The sequence below is a fragment of the Thalassophryne amazonica genome, chromosome 9 (genome assembly GCF_902500255.1).
Source record: "Thalassophryne amazonica chromosome 9, fThaAma1.1, whole genome shotgun sequence".
Taxonomy (NCBI): domain Eukaryota; kingdom Metazoa; phylum Chordata; class Actinopteri; order Batrachoidiformes; family Batrachoididae; genus Thalassophryne; species Thalassophryne amazonica.
In genome coordinates this window covers 103,996,246-104,016,520 of record NC_047111.1, presented here as the reverse complement: position 1 = coordinate 104,016,520, position 20,275 = coordinate 103,996,246, and the positions used below count along the sequence as shown (strand labels likewise).

Below are 20,275 nucleotides of genomic sequence, written 5' to 3'. Positions count from 1 at the left end.
TGTCATTCAAAGCGCATATTAAACAAATATGTAGGACTGCCTTTTTGCATTTACGCAATATCTCTAAAATCAGAAAGGTCTTGTCTCAGAGTGATGCTGAAAAACTAATTCATGCATTTGTTTCCTCTAGGCTGGACTATTGTAATTCATTATTATCAGGTTGTCCTAAAAGTTCCCTAAAAAGCCTTCAGTTGGTTCAGAATGCTGCAGCTAGAGTACTGACGGGGACTAGCAGGAGAGAGCATATCTCACCCGTGTTGGCCTCCCTTCATTGGCTTCCTGTTAATGCTAGAATAGAATTTAAAATTCTTCTTCTTACTTATAAGGTTTTGAATAATCAGGTCCCATCTTATCTTAGGGACCTCATAGTACCATATTACCCCATTAGAGCGCTTCGCTCTCAGACTGCGGGCTTACTTGTAGTTCCTAGGGTTTGTAAGAGTAGAATGGGAGGCAGAGCCTTCAGCTTTCAGGCTCCTCTCCTGTGGAACCAGCTCCCAATTCAGATCAGGGAGACAGATACCCTCTCTACTTTTAAGATTAGGCTTAAAACTTTCCTTTTCGCTAAGGCTTATAGTTAGGGCTGGATCGGGTGACCCTGGACCATCCCTTGGTTATGTTGCTTTAGACGTAGACTGTGTTTCATAATTATTGTATGGCCTTGCCTTGCAATGTGGAGCGCCTTGGGGCAACTGTTTGTTGTGATTTGGCGCTATACAAGAAAAAAGTTGATTGATTGATTGATTGATTCTACTATACAGGCCTGACTGGTGGATTGCTGCAGAGATGGCTGTCTTCTGGAAGTTTTTCTTCTCTCTGTAGAGGAATGGTGGAGCTCTGACAGAGTGACTATCCGGTTCTTGGTCACCTCCCTGACTAAAGCCCTTCTCCGCTATTTGCACAGCTTAGATGGTTGGCCAGCTCTCGGAAGGGTCCTGGTGGACTTTTTCTATTTACGGATTATGGAGGCCACTGTGCTCACCAGGACCTTCAAAGCAGCAGAAATGTTTCTGTATCATTCCCCAGATTTGTGCCTCGAGACAATCCTGTATCTGAGGTCTACAGACAATTTCTTTGACTTCATGCTTGGTTTGTGCTCTGACATGCACTGTCAACTGTGGAACCTTATATGTAGACAGGTGGAATCCACGTGGTTCATTGGACATGATTTGGAAAGACCCACGCATTTCCAAACCATGTCCAATCAATTGAAATTTCCCCAGGTGGACTCCAATTAAGCCTGAGAAACAGCTCAAGAATCATCAGTGGAAACTGGATGCACCTGAGTTCAGTTTTGAGCTTCATGGCAAAGGCTGTCAATACTTATGTAGAAGTGATTTTTTTTTAGTTTTTTTTTTTTTCTTTTTTTTTTCTTTTTTTGATAACATTGCAAAAATCTAAAAAAATGACATTATGGGATAATGTGTGTAGAGTTTTTCTGTGAAAAATGATTTTCATCCATTTTGGAGTAAGGCTGCAGGCCTAACATTACATAATGTGGAAAAAGTGAAGCGCTGTGCAGGGCCGTATATAGGAATGTGAAAGGAGGGGTTTAAATCCTTGAGTTGGGGGTCCAGTGGGCCGCAGGGCCCCAGGTGGGGTCGAGGAGCAATGCCCTCGTGGGGGGCACAGGGGAGCAAAGCCCACCGAAGCAGAAGCTTTTTGAGGATTTTGAGGGGTAAAAAGCTACATAAATTTCATTTGAAACCCAAAATGTATCATTTTAGGAAATACATTTTTATATACAAATAGTCCTTGCTTGGGATTGGATCAGTTGCCATAAGAACCACCCAGGAAGAACCAAGATAACATTAATGCAAACTTTATACCTGCCTGTCGGTTGCGTCATTCGCAACCGACAGGCGTGAAAAAACACACATGCGCACGAAGGTTCAAGCTTGGCTGATGCAAGCGCACATGATTCAAATCCATATAGTTTTTGCAAAAAATAAAAAAGTCGGATAGTTTTCTAACAGACCTCGTATTTAGTGGTATTAATATTCGCGTTTACATTATGAATATGTACGTATATGTACGTTATGTATTAAAATAGCGGTATTTAATTTGGTGACCTTGTTTAACTCGCGAAATTCGCATAATAAATCCCACGCGAATATTTGCACCTTTACAGTATTTGCAACAGGAAGGAGAATCTCCCTTTATTTCTCAGCTTATACATACAAACATGGTTTTACAAACCAGACAAGTGTAATTGTGTGTCTACATGGGTATTTACAAGCCTACTAATCTGTTTGATATCAGAGGAGGATAGGTACCAGGGAGCAAAAATTCTCAACCCCCATGGGAAACGTTTATCTAGCAGTTTCCCCTTTCATCACTTAAGGGATTACTCTGGCAGAGGAAATTGAAACTTGAGGGTGTGTGATAATAGCTGGGTAATAGTTAGTGCTTGTTGCTTATTATCAATGAAAAGAAAATACATAATGTTGATATCCAGATCAGAAAAAAAATCAGCAGAAAAAAATCAGCAGAATTCTCGGGGGGGGGGGGGGGGGGGGGGGGTTCGGTTGAACCCCCTGAACCCCCTCTATATACGGGCATGCTGTGAATATTTTATGGAAGCAGTGTATAAGTTGACCTGTGATGGACTGGGATCCTATTCAAGGTGTACCATACCTCTCGCTGTGTGACTGCTGGGCTATAATAAAAAATGTAATCATGGTGTGATGAAAATTTGCATTGATAATGAAAAATAATCAAGGGTCTCATCTATGTTTTTTGGGTGTGTGAATAGATGAGAAACTGTCTTGGAGAGAACATTTTGATCATGTTTGTAAAAAAATAAGTATGTCAATAGGAATCATAAGCAAAATAAGATATTTAATACATCACAAATGTCTTAACATTATATTATAGGTTTTTATCCATATTTGAGTTATTGTAATATTGTATGGGGAAGTACCTTTGCAACTTATAAAATATTTCTTCTACAGAAAAAAAATTGCTCGAATAGCTACTCGTTCGAAACCTTGTGCTCCAAGTGCACCTGTGTTTTTTTTTTTTTTTATTGCAGCTCTTAAATATTTTCCATATAAGTATTTTCTTGAATTGTATGTTTTCAGAACTCGCTTTGATATTAAGTGACCTTCCTTCATTAAATATTATTTTGTGCATAACCATCAAATTCATAATTATCCAACCAAGCAGGCTGTACTTTTGCATTTACCTTTGCATAGAGCGACTGGGAGTGGATTCTTTATAAGCTTTTTGGCTTCCACCACTTCCACGTTTCTCCAAGATCTTTGAAAAACATGGCAAGACTGAAATAGGATGATAATTTGAAAAGATGCAGAATCACCTTTTTTAAACAGAGGTATGATTGTGCATTGCAGTGATATGACCTGCTGTCACCTTCTTATCATAATTCACTTGTCATGAAAGTCACAAATTGCTGTATGAAAATGAATGATGACAACATACACACAATACAATGCAACTAACTAAAGTGACATGAAATATACAATGACATGGCTAAAATTATGCTCCATTATCCGTGTGTAGAAAAGGTCAGCTAGTTGTCTTCTAAAATAATGGGGTCTTATAATAACATTTGGCTGTGGTGATGAATCCGGCTGAAAGGACTCAACAGCTCAAATTAAAAGGCTTCATATTTTCTCAGTGTGCGTCTTTGTAAAGTTCTCACTGTTGTTACATTGATTAGCTCCTTTCACCAGTTGTGTGCATGCTCTCTATGTCTTCTTCTCCATTATTTGTGTAATCTGTGTCTGTTACGTTTAATCTGCGTGGAATTTAATAAACGCAAACCGAATTTCTGACATATTATATATATTAGTCTGGAACAAAGAGGACAAACAGTGTTGTAAAGAACAATAATTAAGACATTAAAGAGCAAACTTCACTTTCCCCAGAACGACATGATCAGGAAGCGAGCGTAGCTCACAGCAGCTCCCGCTGAAAATAACGGAGAGACAGCCTGTGATTCTTGCATGTTTACATAAAACATATGCAGTAACAGCGTCTATAAACCCAGAGAATATATTCATGAGAGTTTTAGGCACAATATAAAAATAGTTTTATGTTGCGATGTTAATGGTGTTGTCCGTGTGCAGCGGTTAAAGTACAGCGTGATCAGAGCGTCTCAATGCAGTTCTCAATGTTACTGAGATCTCGCAGAGCAGCGACCTCTTCGAAGTTTTGCGGGATTTGAAACATCAATAGGGTGAATTGGCTCAGATCCGTTAACCCACAAGAAAACCTTTCACTTGAGTTCTTTTCTAAACACCTGGCACCAGGTGCCTGGCGCACATCTGCACTTAAAGAGGTAGACAGACGATACTCTGGTTTATTTCATGTTATGGCCCAAAACAAACCCAATAACCAAACAAATGCAACTCCATGACACCCTTCTGAGCACTTTTTTGTGCTCAGGATGCACATCCTCTAAATAGGAGATGGACACACCCCAAATGCACCTATGTGCCATGCAGTCTATAGGGCCTCTTAGGTTTTGTGATACCAAAATTGAAGCTTAAAATAATGTTGTAAAAAGAACATTTTATATTTTTGATGTGGATTTTTGTTTTCTAATCTCTAAAGAAGAACCACGCCAAATCAGATTCTCCTGGTGTTCTGAATCACCAACATAGTTGCAACAGAATGCCCACAAACAAGGTCAGGCACTGTTACCAACAAACAATAACTATTTGCAGCCAACAACAGTGGAATGCCATTGTTTGAATTTCCCCATGTGCTGGATGACCACACTCAAGGAAACAGGGCGACTGATCAGTTTCCTGACAGGAGAACTCAGGAACAACCCCAACAAAAGCAGAGTGGAACCGAACAAAGGAACATTCAACATAAATATCACCACAAACTATAATTCCTCACAAGTTTTTTAAATGACATCATGTAAAAAGGCACATATAGTAAACAGAATCTGAGTGATATTTAGTCTTTAACAGGTGTTGATTTCTGATTCAGTACACATAGCGACTTCATTTAATGTAATCACATTGTGATGATGATGATCCTCACCCGCTAAAACTTAAGACGCATCATCAGCGTGACGTCTTGACAGACGTCAAGAGAGTGGGCTATGAGGAAATGGCACACCTTTATGTTCAAGCCTTCTGTTAACACCCTGCTGAAGTGTCCATGAGCAACACACCAAATCCTGCCAGCTTTTGTTGTGAGTAGAAAATGGAATTACATAGATTTCCCCCCATTAAATTACACTCTAAGAAGTAAAATGTTAAATTTAATTAATAAAGTTAAGGTAACTTTTTCCAAATAACATTGTCAATTAAGTGCGAAACAATATTGTAGTTGAAATTAATTAAATCAAATGAAACATTATTACTTAAATCCCTAAAATTAACAATTCCAAATATATCGAAAATAATAGTATTTATTACATTTACAAACCCTGTGTTTAATTTCTAGTATCAGAGTATTACTGATTCAGATGGCATTAAGAATGTCCAAATTCATACTTGAATGCAATAATAATGATGATAATTTAAAATGCAACCTTCAACCACTACATTAGGTTAATTTCATAATTTTGCTTTTCGTGTTTGAGATGTGAAATGCTGACTTGTGTAGTTGACATATGTCACAGAAATCTGAAATGAGGTGTCTTAGGTCCAGGTTTTGCTTATAGCAAGGTTATTTCAACATACAGAGTCATACAATTGTGTGACTTTGAGGACATTTAACATAAAACCATAATATTTAGCTGTTAAAGTAACTGGCAAAATATGACCCCTTTAAATCATGTAAAAATTCAAAACTGTCACTTGGGGCAGCCTTTAAAATGTAAAGGTGAGCTTTTATTTTTCACATATTAAATGAGACATATTAAATCAATTAGATTTTTAACAGATTAATCAAAACTAAAATCAAAGCTGAGAAGTGATTTTAGGCTTTAGTGAAAATTAAAACGACATATTGTTTCAGATTCAGTTCTTTAATTCTGGAATATATTTGAATAATATCAAGTTAAAGTTTTTCTTACCTGCCAGAAAACCAAGAACTCCACCAGCAGATAAGAAAATATTCAAGAAAAGACTTCCACTCATATTGTTTACTAACATGCAACCAAATCAATATACAAGCAGTTTTTATGTCCTTTAGATTAAAAAGTACAAAATTAAAAATCCACGAACGAATCTAAAGGAGAACTTTGACAGAAGTCCGCAGCTACAATGAACATGAATGAACATCAGCACACCAACTCCATTCCGTCTCGGGGCCGATGTCAAGCTACATCCATATTTTTAAGGTTCCGTCAAGATTTTCAAAATAAAAAGTCCCACACAACCGTAGACTGATACAAGTTTGCGAAATCTTGATGTGACTTTATAATAGCTGTTCTCAAAGTTTACGTAAGCCTACTGTATATATACTGCATATAATAGTTCAGTTTATAATTATATTTAGGTTTTATTTCATAGGAATGTTTACTGTATTTTTAAAAATGCAATCTTACATATAATATATTTGACTTGTACTTCTTTGTGATCATTCTTACATATTTTGCTTCTATGCTGATATTTTTGCTTTGCTTTAACATTATGCTGTGTGTGTGTGTGTGTATGAAACTTAATAAATCATATCAAATCAAACATTTTCAATAAATAAATCCACCGCAGCCTGTCCAGGGTGTACCCTGCCTCTCATCCAAAGACTGTTAGAATAAACTCTGGCTCCCCTTAACCCTTTAGATAAACAGGTTTAGAAAATGAATGGATGAATATAAATTATCAACCAGAAGAAACAAGAATTTCCTTATTTTTCTGAACGGACTGATTAATTTAGTGTTTCAAAATAATTAATCATTTGCTGAAACAAAGGTTTCATTTACTGTAGTGCATGTTATAATAATAATAATAATGGTATGTTGCAAATTTGTGACAACAGGCATACTGGTCAGTTTGGTATGTTGCATATTTGAGTCAAATATTGTAGCATATAGGTGTTAAGGGGTTAATTGTCTTTTAAAGAATTTTATTCATCCCCCCCCCCCCCCACACTTTCGCCCTTTCCGACCACTTTACTAAAAGATTAAACAAAACCATCAAATAATTCCATAAGTAAGTTTAATCTTGGCCAATAATATTCGTGTGTGTGTGTGTGTGTGTGTGTGTGTGTGTGTGTGTTTTAACATGTAGATCAAAGACTAAGGATGTATCAAGTTCATCCAGTGTCACAGTTGTTTGGTTTTTCCAAACCGACAGAAGCTTTATCACCAGGAAATTGCCCAAAGTTCCAAACAATAGGAGGAAATACTGTAGCTCTGATTTATGTAACAAGTTCACAAAGTAAAAAAAAAAAAAAAAAAAAAAAATACAAATAAAAATAAATAAATAAAGGGGTTAGCTGTAGTTAGGCTCACCCATTAGGTTTTCCCATTCAACATTTTGGCAGATGAGGAAACCCATCCATTCTTTGAATCATCAGGGTATGGGGAATCTGAAAATCAGTGTTGTTATTTGCACCAAATCCCACATTGTGTCCATATTGTATTTTCTAAAAGCCTTTTAAAAGCAAAAAAAATATTTTTTTGTGATATGTGCTCCTAATCCATTGAGAAATGATCAGAGAATCCATGAAGATAATTAAATTACTGCTTATTATGAGTACAAAGCAACAACAACCAAAGATAGCTGGAACCTAATTAGTTTATATTGCAAACAAATGCATCACAACCACCATATCATAAGTATTGTTTAAAGTAATCACAGTTTTAAATAAAAAACAACGTCACTTGTTAGTTTTATCAGGCTGAACTGATTCCTTTATTACACTGGGCCATTATTATTGTGCAGGAAAATGGTTTTACACATTTTTATCACGTCACTTGAAGCATATTTTGGAATGTTGATGGGGTTGAAAGATCTGTGGAGAGAAATGGGGTAATTTTTGATGGGTGCCATCCAGGAATATTATGTGAGGAAAATGTTTGCAAGTTTAAAGATGAGGACCCGGCTGTCTATTGTGTGCCTGTGTGCAGTGAAAGTTTTGAACTCAGAGATGTTTGGTTATCTGGGCAGTGACATTCATGTCTTTGACTCTTCTGCCTTTAAGATTGTGAGATGCCTGCTAGTCGGTTTTGTTAAAAAAAAAAAAAAAGTGGTGCAAGTTATTGGTTGAGCTATTAGGATTGATAAATGGAAATAGTTTTGACAGTGCTGAATGTCTGGTCTGCAAAGTAAAGGTCAAACAAGGTCAACATCAATTGGATTCTGTGACGTGTGACATATGTAACCCTGTAACTAAGAATGGCAGATGATACAAACTACTCCTTTTAAAACCTTAAAAGCTTGGCCAATAATTTGTTCCATTTCTTATCAAAATTTGACCAACTTTAACTTTTGACCCCTGCACAAACTGAAATTGACCTTTGTCGCCATTTTTGCTGTTTTTACCCCATAACTCCATAGCATTCAACCATAGATATTCCAAACTATACTTTTTTTTTGGAATATTTATGATCAGACAAATAATGTGTTATAGTTTTCAAAATGATTGGGGCATTTTACATTTTCACCCCTGCACATATGATTTCTTAGTTTTTTATTTTTGATAAATTTACAAAAAAAAAACTTTTTATATTGTCATTATGGGGTGCTGTGAGTAGAAGTTTGAGGGAAAAATCAATTTGCCTATTAACTCTATGAAGTCCATAAGAACAGCTTGCCTGGAAACCCAGATTCCTCCAACGACACCTTGGCGTGTCGACCAACTTGACATGTGCCTTGTCACAACCAGTGCACATATTGAAAACTTGTGAAACTGTTCATGAAATCTGCATGAAATTTGTCATTCAGTTTTTGATGACTAAATATTATTTTGTTCAACATTAAGCGTATTTAATTCCATTTGCCAAGACTATGTAGTTACTCAGATATTTACATCTGAATTTATTTTGAATTGAATTTATTTTTTTATTCGGCACACACACAAATCCGAAAGAACAAAAACATACAAATAACATGAATATTATATAAACAAAGCCTGTGAGTCCGAAAGGGTGTGGGCAGAAGCAAAGCTTATCAACGCCCACCCCTGCTAGTACAAGTCCAACAATTATAACAGTCATAATAACATAAACACAAATTCACAACACACTACATATCAACACACAGACATACACTTCAATATTCAATTACACTTCAATTCATGTATAATTATATTATGTATATATATAAAGCGCCAAATCACAACAAACAATTTGGTAGCTGATACCAAAATTTTTTAAACTCTCTGTATAACATTACTGTTTATATTTCACATTCATTGCTTTTATTTTGATTTAAGAAAAAAATGAGTTGGGCTTTGTTGATAAAGTATCACACATTTAGACTTTGTTTATTGCCTGGAGTCTAAAAAGTGATACATTAAATTGTTTACTGATTGGAGTCCCATAGGGAAGCTTGAGAAAGCCAGAAACAAGTGAACTACCTCGAGTTCATTCCTCAAATGGTACACATAAATAAAGTATTGTTCAGTGAACTGTTCTTTGTGACGCTCAGAAAGGCCCGCGGCTAACTGATGGATGTTTATATTGATCCAACAACTCGGGCTTGATGGCCTCGGCATCGGCCAGCTTTCAGCGTGCAACAAAAGCTTTTAGAGGGAATGAAGAATGAAGCCTGGCTAAATACAACCCATGGGAATAGCTCTGGGCCGAGACGTGCCGAGGGAAGGAACCTTTTCCAAGCAGTGGACCAAAGGTCAGGAAAAGTGTTTGAACGGACAAAGACGGAGGGATAGAATAAGGGGGAAAAAAAGAAAGAAAGTGTCAACTATCGTGAGGAATGTGATAAAAACTGACTAGGAAGTAAATTGCAAGTGTAATTCAAATGTGTTTTGTAACAGAATCAACAATCACTGTCATGCGAGTTTTTGCTTTAAATTATAAACACTGTGCCAATTATTAACTCATAATATTCAACATGTGTGAGGCTGAAGATTTCTGGAATTTTGTATGAACAGCCTTATTGCATGTTTGCAGCTTTTTCTTATAATTTATTTCGTATTCACCTCTTGGTTGAGTGCATATTTTACTGTAATAGATGCAGCTCCTGATTCAGAGATACAAAATATTTCACATGTTGATTGTCAGTAGATCCATGTGACAGACAGATTTAATCAGCTCACTATTTGAGGCAGTTTTATTCATTTATTTGTTTGTTTAAAATAGGTGGAAAAACTTAATATGCACCACTGTTAATTATTAATAAATGAAGAAATAAATAAGACACAGAATCGACATCAACTGAATGCTTAATTTTAATTGCTTGTTACTCTTAACTAGTGACTACACCCGCACACGCACAAGAAGTTAACAGATCAGTGCAGGTTTATATTTAGAACATGATTATTTCAGCAGCTTTGATTTTATTCTATGTGGCACCGAAGGGACATCTGTACATTATAATGATCAGTCTTAAGTTTGCAGAAAAAACCCTCAGAATTTTCTCAACTGCAATTTTATATAATATTTATTTATTTATATTCACATGTAGCCAATGAGGTTTGTCCTTTTATTTGGCTTTATATGTGTCTGCAGGATTACACAAACTAATGAGCCACCGATGTAAACAGTGAAAATTGGTTCCTCTTTAAGGAAAAACATATTACATTTTGGCAAATAGTAAATCATGACTGCATGACTTTCTTTAACATTGCATATCTTTTTGATCATTATCTGTCACTGAAAATGCACACGTCATGAAAAGCAATGCAATCTGCACAACGTATGATCTAAAATACAACTTGGTCTGGACACTGAAAGATCTGGTGAATAGTTTGCCTTTGGAAAAACCATGTTCTCTGTTCGGATATATTAAGATCTTATCTTAAATTAAACATTTTACCAATATTATGCACCACTAAAAATAATTAATACACAATATCACACTACATTCCCAAATTGCTCTATACACAACATACTACATGCATTGTATTTTTCATAACATAATGTACTTCACAGTACTGCAAATTGTAATATAATCAAGTGTATTATTTCATTCAACCATATCATCTTAAATCTTTCAATATTTTTTACATGCTCACTTAAATATGATTAAGATGTGCCAAATTATAGTAAATGAGTTTGAGTACTACTGTATCAATAAAATCCAATCATTTCCAACCAGTGACAGAAGCTCTCACCTTTCCTGCGATGCGGCCTGTTCCGATGACCCTCGTGTTTGTGGCCGCTGGCTCCATGACGGACGTGCTCCTTGACCCGGGCCTTTGATCTCTCATCCAATCCTGGCTGTGGCAGACAGGCATCGTGGCAGCTGCAGTGCTGTGAGTATTCTGCCCAGAAAGAGAAGCAGGACACCCAGAAGATCCATGCACCAACCCGCATCTTGGCACTTCCTGGATGCAGGATCTGGACACCTTACTGCAGCCCTAATGCAGCATCCACATCCTCAGGAAATATTGTGCAGCTTCAAAACAGATCAGCTGATTCTACACTAAGCATTTTCTGTCTCTTGTTAAAATGGTATTTTTAGTTTACAACATGGTTATGTTCTCCTCTTGCTTGCCTTTGCTTTAGCTGCTTTGGTCTCTCATTCCCTTTCCTCTTTGGGCTTTTCTTTTCTCCTGAGGAGGGTGAAGCTGGGGGGAAAACAATGATCAAAAAACAAGTTTCGGGCCTCATGCTGAGCACACACACAGAGGAACGGGACCAAGGGGTCCTGTCTTGTCCAACAACATCTGTGCCATTCACTGGGCATGAAATAAGGGGGGCCGAAAACAGTCTAGGGGTGGAGAGATGGGGTTGAAATAAGGAGGCGGTAACACAGAGAACCAAATTTCCCCAAATTAAATCATTTGTATTTATGAAATGCTTCACGTAACCAATTTGAAAGTAGCACCACTTCTTTTCCCACCAAGGATTTCAGTTTCATTTTATTGAAAATTCTCATATATATGCCTCCCATCTCTAATGGGCAAATAAATTTGTGAAAAGGTGTGTATCTATCTATCTATCTATATATATTGTTGTGTGGGCCGCTGAAGAGGAGGTACTGCTGGCCCACCACCACCAGATGGCGCCCTGCTTGGAGTGCGGGCTTCAAGCACGAGAGGGCGCCGAAACCAGTGGAGTGACAGCTGTCACATCATCACCACCAGCTGTCACTCATCTACGTCAACCTCCATAAAAGCCGGACTGCAACTCCACCTCCCCGCCGAGAAATCAGCTACCATACAGGTAATTTCTCTGCTGAATTTAAACTGACTAATAGTCTGAACTTCTTTGCAGCCGTTTTCCTGTGGGTGTTGCCTTATCTGTGGGATTGGCGTTTGGTGTGATCAGCAACGGCTTCGCTTCACACCCCAACCAGATAAGTGGTTAGACAGGAGCTGCACGAGTGTGTGACTGGAGGTGGAGGTACTCCCTCCCTTACAGAACACAGACTGTGGGATTACTGAGTGTGCGTACTACGCCAGCAGTACCGGATCTGACTGCTGAAGACAGTGGCCACCTGGGGCGCAGGGCTTGGCGGCTCCGGTGTTCTTCAGATCCGTTGGTGGTGGAAGCCATGTGGGATCCGGCTCTTCTATCTCCAGACGTCTTCTATCTTCGAGCCTGCCACACGTCACCTTGTGTATGATTGACATTCCGCAATATTGTTATTGTCTGTACTTCGTTGTGCGCTTCACAACATTAAATTGTTACTCTTTGGCTTATCCACTGTCCGTTCATTAACGCCCCCTGTTGTGGGTCCGTGTCACGACACCTTCCCAACATATATACGAGGTCTCTTAGATAATAAACCGACCCTTTTATTTTTTTTTTAACTATATGGATTTGAATGACATGCGATTACACCAATCATGCTTGAACCCTCGTGCGCATGCGTGAGTTTTTTCACGCGTGTCGGTGACGTCATTTCCCTGTGGGCAGGCCTTGAGTGAGATGTGGTCCCGCCCTCTCGGCTGAATTCCTTTGTTTCACACGCTGCTCGAGACGGCGCGCGTTGCTTTATCAAAAATTTTTCTGGACCTGTGAGGAATATCCGAGTGGACATTATTCGAGAAATTAAGCTGGTTTTCTGTGAAAAGTTTAATGGCTGATGAGAGATTATGGGGTGTTTCTGTCGGTGTAAGGACTTCCCACGGAGCGGGACGTCCTGCAGCGCTTCCAGGCACTGTCGTCGGCCTGTTTCGAGCTGAAAACATCCTAATTTAAGGCTTAATTCACCCAGGACATCGTGAGAGAACAGAGAAGATTCAGAAGAGGCCGGCATGAGGAATTTATGCGGACATTCCACTGTTTAAGGACATTTTTTTAATGAAAGACGTGCACGCAAATTCGCCGAGTCGTTTCCGTGACGACTCGGCAAATCTGTGTGCGCCGCGACAGGAAAAACATCTCCGTGTTGAAAACCATTTGTAGAATTCAGGCGGCTTTTAATGGCTTTCAACAAGTGAGTAACTGAGAAATTGTTTAACAGCTTGGGCATGTTCCAACTTGCCCGTTAAGATTTCCAACGGAGGTGTTTTTCCTGTCACGACCCCACGCGGTCGGGTCCAGCCCGACATGCGACTCTGCCCGCACGTTCTTTCATTACAAAATGACCGTTAACAATGGAATGTCCGAATAAACTCCTCATGCCGACTTCTTCTGAAAGTTCTCTGTTCTCTGACGACTTACTGCGTCAACAGAGCCTGAAATGTGGAAGTTTTCAACTTGAAACGGCGAGACGCTGCTGCCTCGAAGCGCAGATCGCCGTCAGGCGCCGTGGACCGTCCTTAAAGCGACACTACCAGACCAAAATCTCTCATCAGCCGTTAAAATTTTTACCGAAAACCAGCTGAATTTATTGAATGGTGTCCACTCAGTTGTGCCTTACAGTTTTGAAAAAATTTTTATCAAACAAAGCAACAGTCTCTGAGCCATTCCTAAACAATGAAAAAAATCGACGAGCGGGTGGACGACTCCTCACTCAAAGACTGCCCACAGGCGAATGACGTAACCGACAGGCGTGAAAAAACTCTCGCATGCCCACGAGGGTTCAAGCATGTCTGATGTAATCACACGTGATTCAAATCCATATGGTTTTTGAAAAAATAATAAGGTCGGATACTTTTCTAATAGACCTCGTATGTGTGTGTGTGTGTGTGTTATGAATTTGAAACCATTTGAATTTAATTTCCAGGTGTTAATTTCTAGGTGTTTATATGCAAAGAGTTGCACCAGAGTAGTTAGAAAAAAAAAAAAAAATCCTACAAGGGCTTCATTCTTTTTAATGTGACAACTTAACCCCCACCCCCCCCCCCACCCACCCACCAGTCAAATTTGTAGCTGCCTGTCTGCACAGTATGAGTCTCATACATCAGCTTGACCATAAAAAAGCAAACAAAAACTTTAGAGTTAATGCTGTCACAGTTTTCTGCTTTTATTTCAGGCACAGCCTGTTTCCGTGCCAGCTGGACTCCTGTTGTTTGCTGATTTACGACATTTAATCTTCATCAACAATAACAAATAAGCTTTCGTTTGACACAGAGAGAAGCCACAGCACTTCCAAATTAAGAACACACTAGCAAATACAGAAAACAATGAATACAAAAAAAAAAAAAAAAAAACTTGCAACAACAGGTTGGTGCATCAAAATAAATAAATAAATTAATTAATGGCAAATAATAGTTTTTGCAAAATGAGAAACATTTACAAAGATGCTGAGAACACGGATAACCGACAGCACACGTAATACACTCACGGGCCACTTTATTAGGTACACCTTGCTACTACTGGGTTGGACCCCCTTTTGCCTTCAGAACTGCCTTAAGTCTTTGTGGCATAGATTCAACAAGGTCTTGGAAAGAGTCCTCAGAGATATTGGTCCATATTGACATGACAGCATCACGCAGGTGTCTATTCAACCAGTCTGTCCATTCTCCTTTGACCTCTGACATCAACAAGGCAGTTTTGTCCACACAACTACCACTCACTGGATATCTTCTCTTTTTCGGACAATTCTCTGTAAACCCTAGAGATAGCTGTGTGTGAAAATCCCAGTAGATCAGCAGTTTCTGAAATAGTCAGACCAGCCCGTCTGGCACCAACAACCATGCCACGTTCAGAGTCACTTAAATCCCCTTTCCTCCCCATTCTGATACTTGGTTTGAATTTCAGCCAGTTGTCTTCACCACGTCTCAATACCGAGTTGCTGTCATGTGATTGGCTGATTAGCTATTTGCGTTAACAAGGGTGTACCTAATAAAGTGGCTGGTGAGTGTAATTTACAACCCCAAATCAGAAAAAGTGGGGCAATATGGACAATGACAAGAATAAAACAAACATACAAAACCAAACAAACAAACCTATAAAATTATTCATGGACTGGCACCTCCCTACCTAGCTGACCTAATTAAACCTTACGTACCGGCCCGGGCTTTAAGTTCTCAGGGTGCAGGACTACTTTGTGTCCCTAAGGTGAATAAGAAGTCTGCGGGTCACAGAGCTTTCTCTTATCATGCCCTGCCCCTGTTCTGTGGAATGGTCTCCCTGCATCAATAAAACAGTCAGATTCTGTGGAAACTTTCAAGTCCAGAATTAAAACGCACTTATTTTCCCTTTCATATGGCTAGCATACTGGTACAGTTTTGTTTTACGCATTTTACTCTTTTCATTTTATTAGTAAACGGAGTGTGTCACGGCTCAACTTTACCTAAATTCCGGGTCTTTTAGTGAAGTTTAGGGCTAGCGGCCGGTGATCACCTTAGTATTTCTTCTGTTTTTCTTGTTGATTAATGCTGGCAAATTATACAGTATTTTTTGTCTTTGTGATGCCTGTTTCTGTTTTTTCTGTTTAAGGTGCAGCTCCATCCAAAGATGGGAGTTGTATTTGTGCTGGAGACCCTCCTGTCCTGTGCACCAACAGCATTTCTTGTATATTTGGCCGTGAATTGTTCTGTAATTTATGTTTTTAGCATGGCCCAAGCAGAGGGTCACACCTTTGAGTCTGGTCTGCTTGAGGTTTCTTCCTCAGAGGGAGTTTTTCCTTACCACTGTTGCTCTGGGGGTTAGTAAGGTTAGACCTTACCTGTGTGAAGCGCCTTGAAGCAACTCTGTTGTGATTTGGCGCTATATAAATGAAAATTAATATAAAATAAATATAAACCAAAAAACAGCAATGATTCCAACATCTGTTTTGATGTCATTTGTTAATATATACATCCATTCCTGCATTTGAGGCATGTAACACATTTCAATTAGGGTTAGTAATGAGGTAAAATAAATAAGCAAATACATGTCAACAGGTGACTGTAATCATGATTTGGTACAACAGCAGTATCCACAAAAGGCTGACAAAAAATAAAATAAAAAATACATTTGCCCTGGCAATTCCCAAGAGTGTAAGTTATTTGCTAGGGAAGCAATTGGGGGAAAAAAGCATTGTATTTGCCACTGGAAATATTATTGGCAGTACTGTATGTGCTTTTTCTCCATGTTGAGGTGATGACAATAATGTCAAAGTAACTTTTATAAGCCTTACAACGATTAAATCAGCATTTTTTTTTTCTCTGAAGACTCAAATTGATATTTTTACAACCAATTCGCTGCAATCCTTTTCTACCAATGATGAACAAAGAGCATAATAATCAAACACAGGTCAGTTACAGTCTGTGGAACTTCTGAGTGTTCACAGACCTCTGTGGCCAACCAAATTCAAGTACTGCAAACATGATCTTTGGTTGAGCCGTATCCATCGCCTTTCTAAGCCTGGAAAATAGTCGCTCATTTCTTCAACACTTTCAAAATGCCACCCCATTGGGATATGGTTTGGATCTTGATGGGGTTTCATGTCCAAGTCGCAAAAGGGTATTCGTTCACAAGCTGACCTCTAATCTGGGTCTCCATCGCCCCCACCAAGAGCCATAGATTTAAACTAATTCCCTCCTGAGAGGGGTAAGAGGCCAAGGCAACACCAGCACTGCGGTTTTTGGATTTTCCCCACCTAGTGTGTGTTGCAATGACAGCATCCCCTGGTTTTCCACAAAAGTGTATAATAGAGCACAGCCAGGCCTCGCCGAGAAAATACAGTGTTTGGCCCAAAACCTACAGAGCTTGTTGCCAGACATCCTCTTGTAAAATAAAAGCAATAAAACCTATATTTGTTTTTAGTTTAATCCAATTCAGACTTTTTTTTTCTTTTTTAACTAAAGTAAAATAGAAAACATTACCATTCGGCTGATTTAACACAAACTGAAGCTTTTGGGATAAGTGCTCCAACTATTCTCAAAATCCTTAATAGATTTTCAGTGTTGTAAGAAGTGGGAGGGGCTCTGATGGTATCCATATCGCAAACAGGCAGAGCAGGCTAAGGGTGTGAACGGCAGGCCGCAAGTTCTGCTTGAGAGGATCTGAATGCAGGATCTACCAGAGAGCAGCACTCCCCGTCCCCTCTGCACTTTCAAAAGTAAGCACCATGAGCTTTTTGCTCGCACCTCCTTGCCCTCGCTTTGCTCCCTTTCTCTATCTTGCCCGCCCCCATCTCTTTATATGTCCAGCTGGCTGCTCCACAAAGACTTCTTCTCCAAGTTCCAAATTATCCTCAAACCCCCACATGCTTTGTTCTGCTCATTTTCCCACTCCTCACAGACAGGGTTTAGCAGCAAAAATTAAAATGAGGGCAAGATGGAACGCAGAGCGCAAGAGAACGATGTGGGAGAGGGATATATATAGGATATAGTGTAAAATGAGAGAGATAAAGAGAGCGTGTGAAAAAACAAATCATGTCAGATCTTCCAGATCCAGAAGAACTGAAGTTTGGGGACTTCAACACATCTTTTGGCACTGGCATCAATTACTAAACAGAAGCCACTTTTATATGGTGTCCTTGAATTATAAACTGCAGCAGAATGCTGTCACAGGGGACATCTTGTTCATCTGCAAGTGATGGGATCAAAATAGTTTTCTTAAAAAGATAAATCAAAGCAAATCACGCTTTACTAAAACGATGTGTTACGTACATACGGCAACATTCTGCTAACAGATGTGTCACACTGGGAAATAACTATTACTGCACTTGTGTACCTTGAACTGCTGCACTGACACCAACAGTTCTCACCACAAACCAAGGAACTGGGAACTGGGCCTACATCTAGCTTACTATATGTGGGCAGCATAGCAAAACAATTGTGCTTTCTTGGATAAAAGCATAAAATTTGGCACACATATTCTAAATTAACTAATGTTTATTTTCAGATATGGAACCATCCTGACCTCTAATGAGCTACAAGGGTCAAAATTTTAAAATGCTCCAATCATGTTAAAACTATACCACAATTTGTCTGATCATAACAATTCCAGTAAAGTTTAATTTTGACTATGACTGAATGTTCTGGAGTTATCACATAAAAACAGCAAGTTTCAGTTTGAACAGTGATAGAAAACTTAAAGTTGCGCCAATTTTGGTAAAAAAAAAAAAAATGATGCAAATTATTGGTTAATAGGAATTATTGGTTAAAAAGGAATAGTTTGCACCATCTGTTATGCTTAGTTATCATTTTTACGGGGTAACATGTCACGTCATAGAATCCAATGAAAGTCGAACTTGTTTGACCTTTACTTTGGAGACCAAACATTCAACACAGTCAACAGTATTCCATTTTTAATCCTTTTATTTCAACCAATAATTTGTATCAGGTTTTACAAAAATTGGAGCAACTTTAACTTTTGATCCCTGTACAAACTGAAACTTTGTCACCATCTTTGCTGTTTTTACCTCATAACTCCAGAACATTCAGTCATAGATAGCCCAAACTATACCTTTTTGGAATTGTTATGATCAGACAACTAATGTGGTATAGTTTTCAACATGACTGGAACATCTTAAAATTTTGACCCCTGTGTAATTCTTTATTGACCCCTGTAGCTCATTAGAGGTCAGCTCCAGGATGGTTTCATATCTGAAAATAAACATTAGTTAATTTAGAATATGTGTCCCAAATTTGATGTTTTTATCACAAAATGCACAATCGTTATGGAAATTGTAGTTAAGCTGCTCCGCTACTATATTGTAGGCAAACAGGTAGGCTGGAGGTTTCTTCCTGTTAAAAGAGAGTTTTTCCTTCCCACTGTCGCCAAGTGCTTGCTCACAGGGGGTCGTTTTGACCGTTGGGCTTTTTACGTAATTATTGTATGGCTTTGCCTTACAATATAAAGCGCCTTGGGACAACTGTTTGTTGTGATTTGGCGCTATATAAATAAAATTGATTGATTGATTGATTGAAACAGAATTATGTCACAATCTGTAGGGTACGCAAACACTCAATAGGGATTTAGTAGTCGTGGACCTGGATAATCTACCTACATAGTGTGTCCAGTATACTGTGCCATCAATCAGCTGGAGCCTGGTAACCGAAGAAGGTCCTGCTAAAATGGAAAGAAATGGTCGCATCCAATGGGGCGTAGCATTGTACAAATATACATTTATTTAGTATCAGGAATTGTTTAGAAAAAGTCTGCCATTAGAAAATATGTTTTTGCAGCGTACATGGGTATGTGCATATCCATTATCTGCAAAATCCAGGTCAAAGGACAGGTTAGGAGTTAGCAGGAAGGTCCATCCGAATTGTGTCCCCGCTACTTGCTTGCTTACTTCTAGGGTGAACTACAGTAACAGCTGAATGTCATGTTCCCAACAGGCTGTATTACATACTGTATGTAACAAAGCCTGATACTGAGTATTCAGATGCAGGGCGAGTTGGGTATGAAGCATATTTTCACGTCCTTCCTGCCATAACAAGCTGAGAAACAACTTAGTGAACCTTGGCTGATTTCCCCATCTTGCCTTGACTGAGGTCGACACAAAGTATTCCCGTGCAGGCACACTAGTCGGAAACAACAGGGAAAAGTCAACCTGACCCAGTGCCCCACCCCTCCCCAAACTCTGTCAGACTTAGCCTGGTCCACATTGGTCAGCAAAGATCTTTATGACCCTGATCTGTAAGTAGCCCTACGCTTTCTTCTGCTTTGCTTCCATTGCAAAACAATGCTAGCATTAACTATATCATTAGCTGCATTTGCTTTATAACTAGGGACGTCCCGATCCGTTCACGTGATCAGAAAACGGACGATGATGTGGTTTCAGACTTGATCAAAATCGGACGTTGCATCCCGATCAGGAATCCGATATAGATTTTATCTTCATTATTTTGATCAGCGCTATTTCAAGATCATTATTGCAGATTAATGGGCCTTTCACACATCGGAAGCATCGGTGGCATCAAGAATTGGTCTAAAAAGTGTTATTTT

General features: G+C 38.8%; 1 protein-coding gene across 2 annotated transcripts in view; it reads right to left on the bottom strand.

Annotated features, from left to right (window-relative positions):
• The window catches only part of robo4 (roundabout, axon guidance receptor, homolog 4 (Drosophila)), a 75,203-nt gene extending 69,064 nt beyond the window's left edge, over nucleotides 1-6,139 (bottom strand). For both annotated transcript variants that reach the window (XM_034178884.1, XM_034178885.1), the window contains exon 1: nucleotides 6,002-6,139. In XM_034178884.1, the coding sequence (XP_034034775.1) occupies nucleotides 6,002-6,080 (79 nt within the window). In that variant the 5' untranslated portion in view covers nucleotides 6,081-6,139. The remainder of the gene's footprint in view (nucleotides 1-6,001) is intronic.
• Between the last annotated feature and the right edge of the window lie 14,136 nt (nucleotides 6,140-20,275).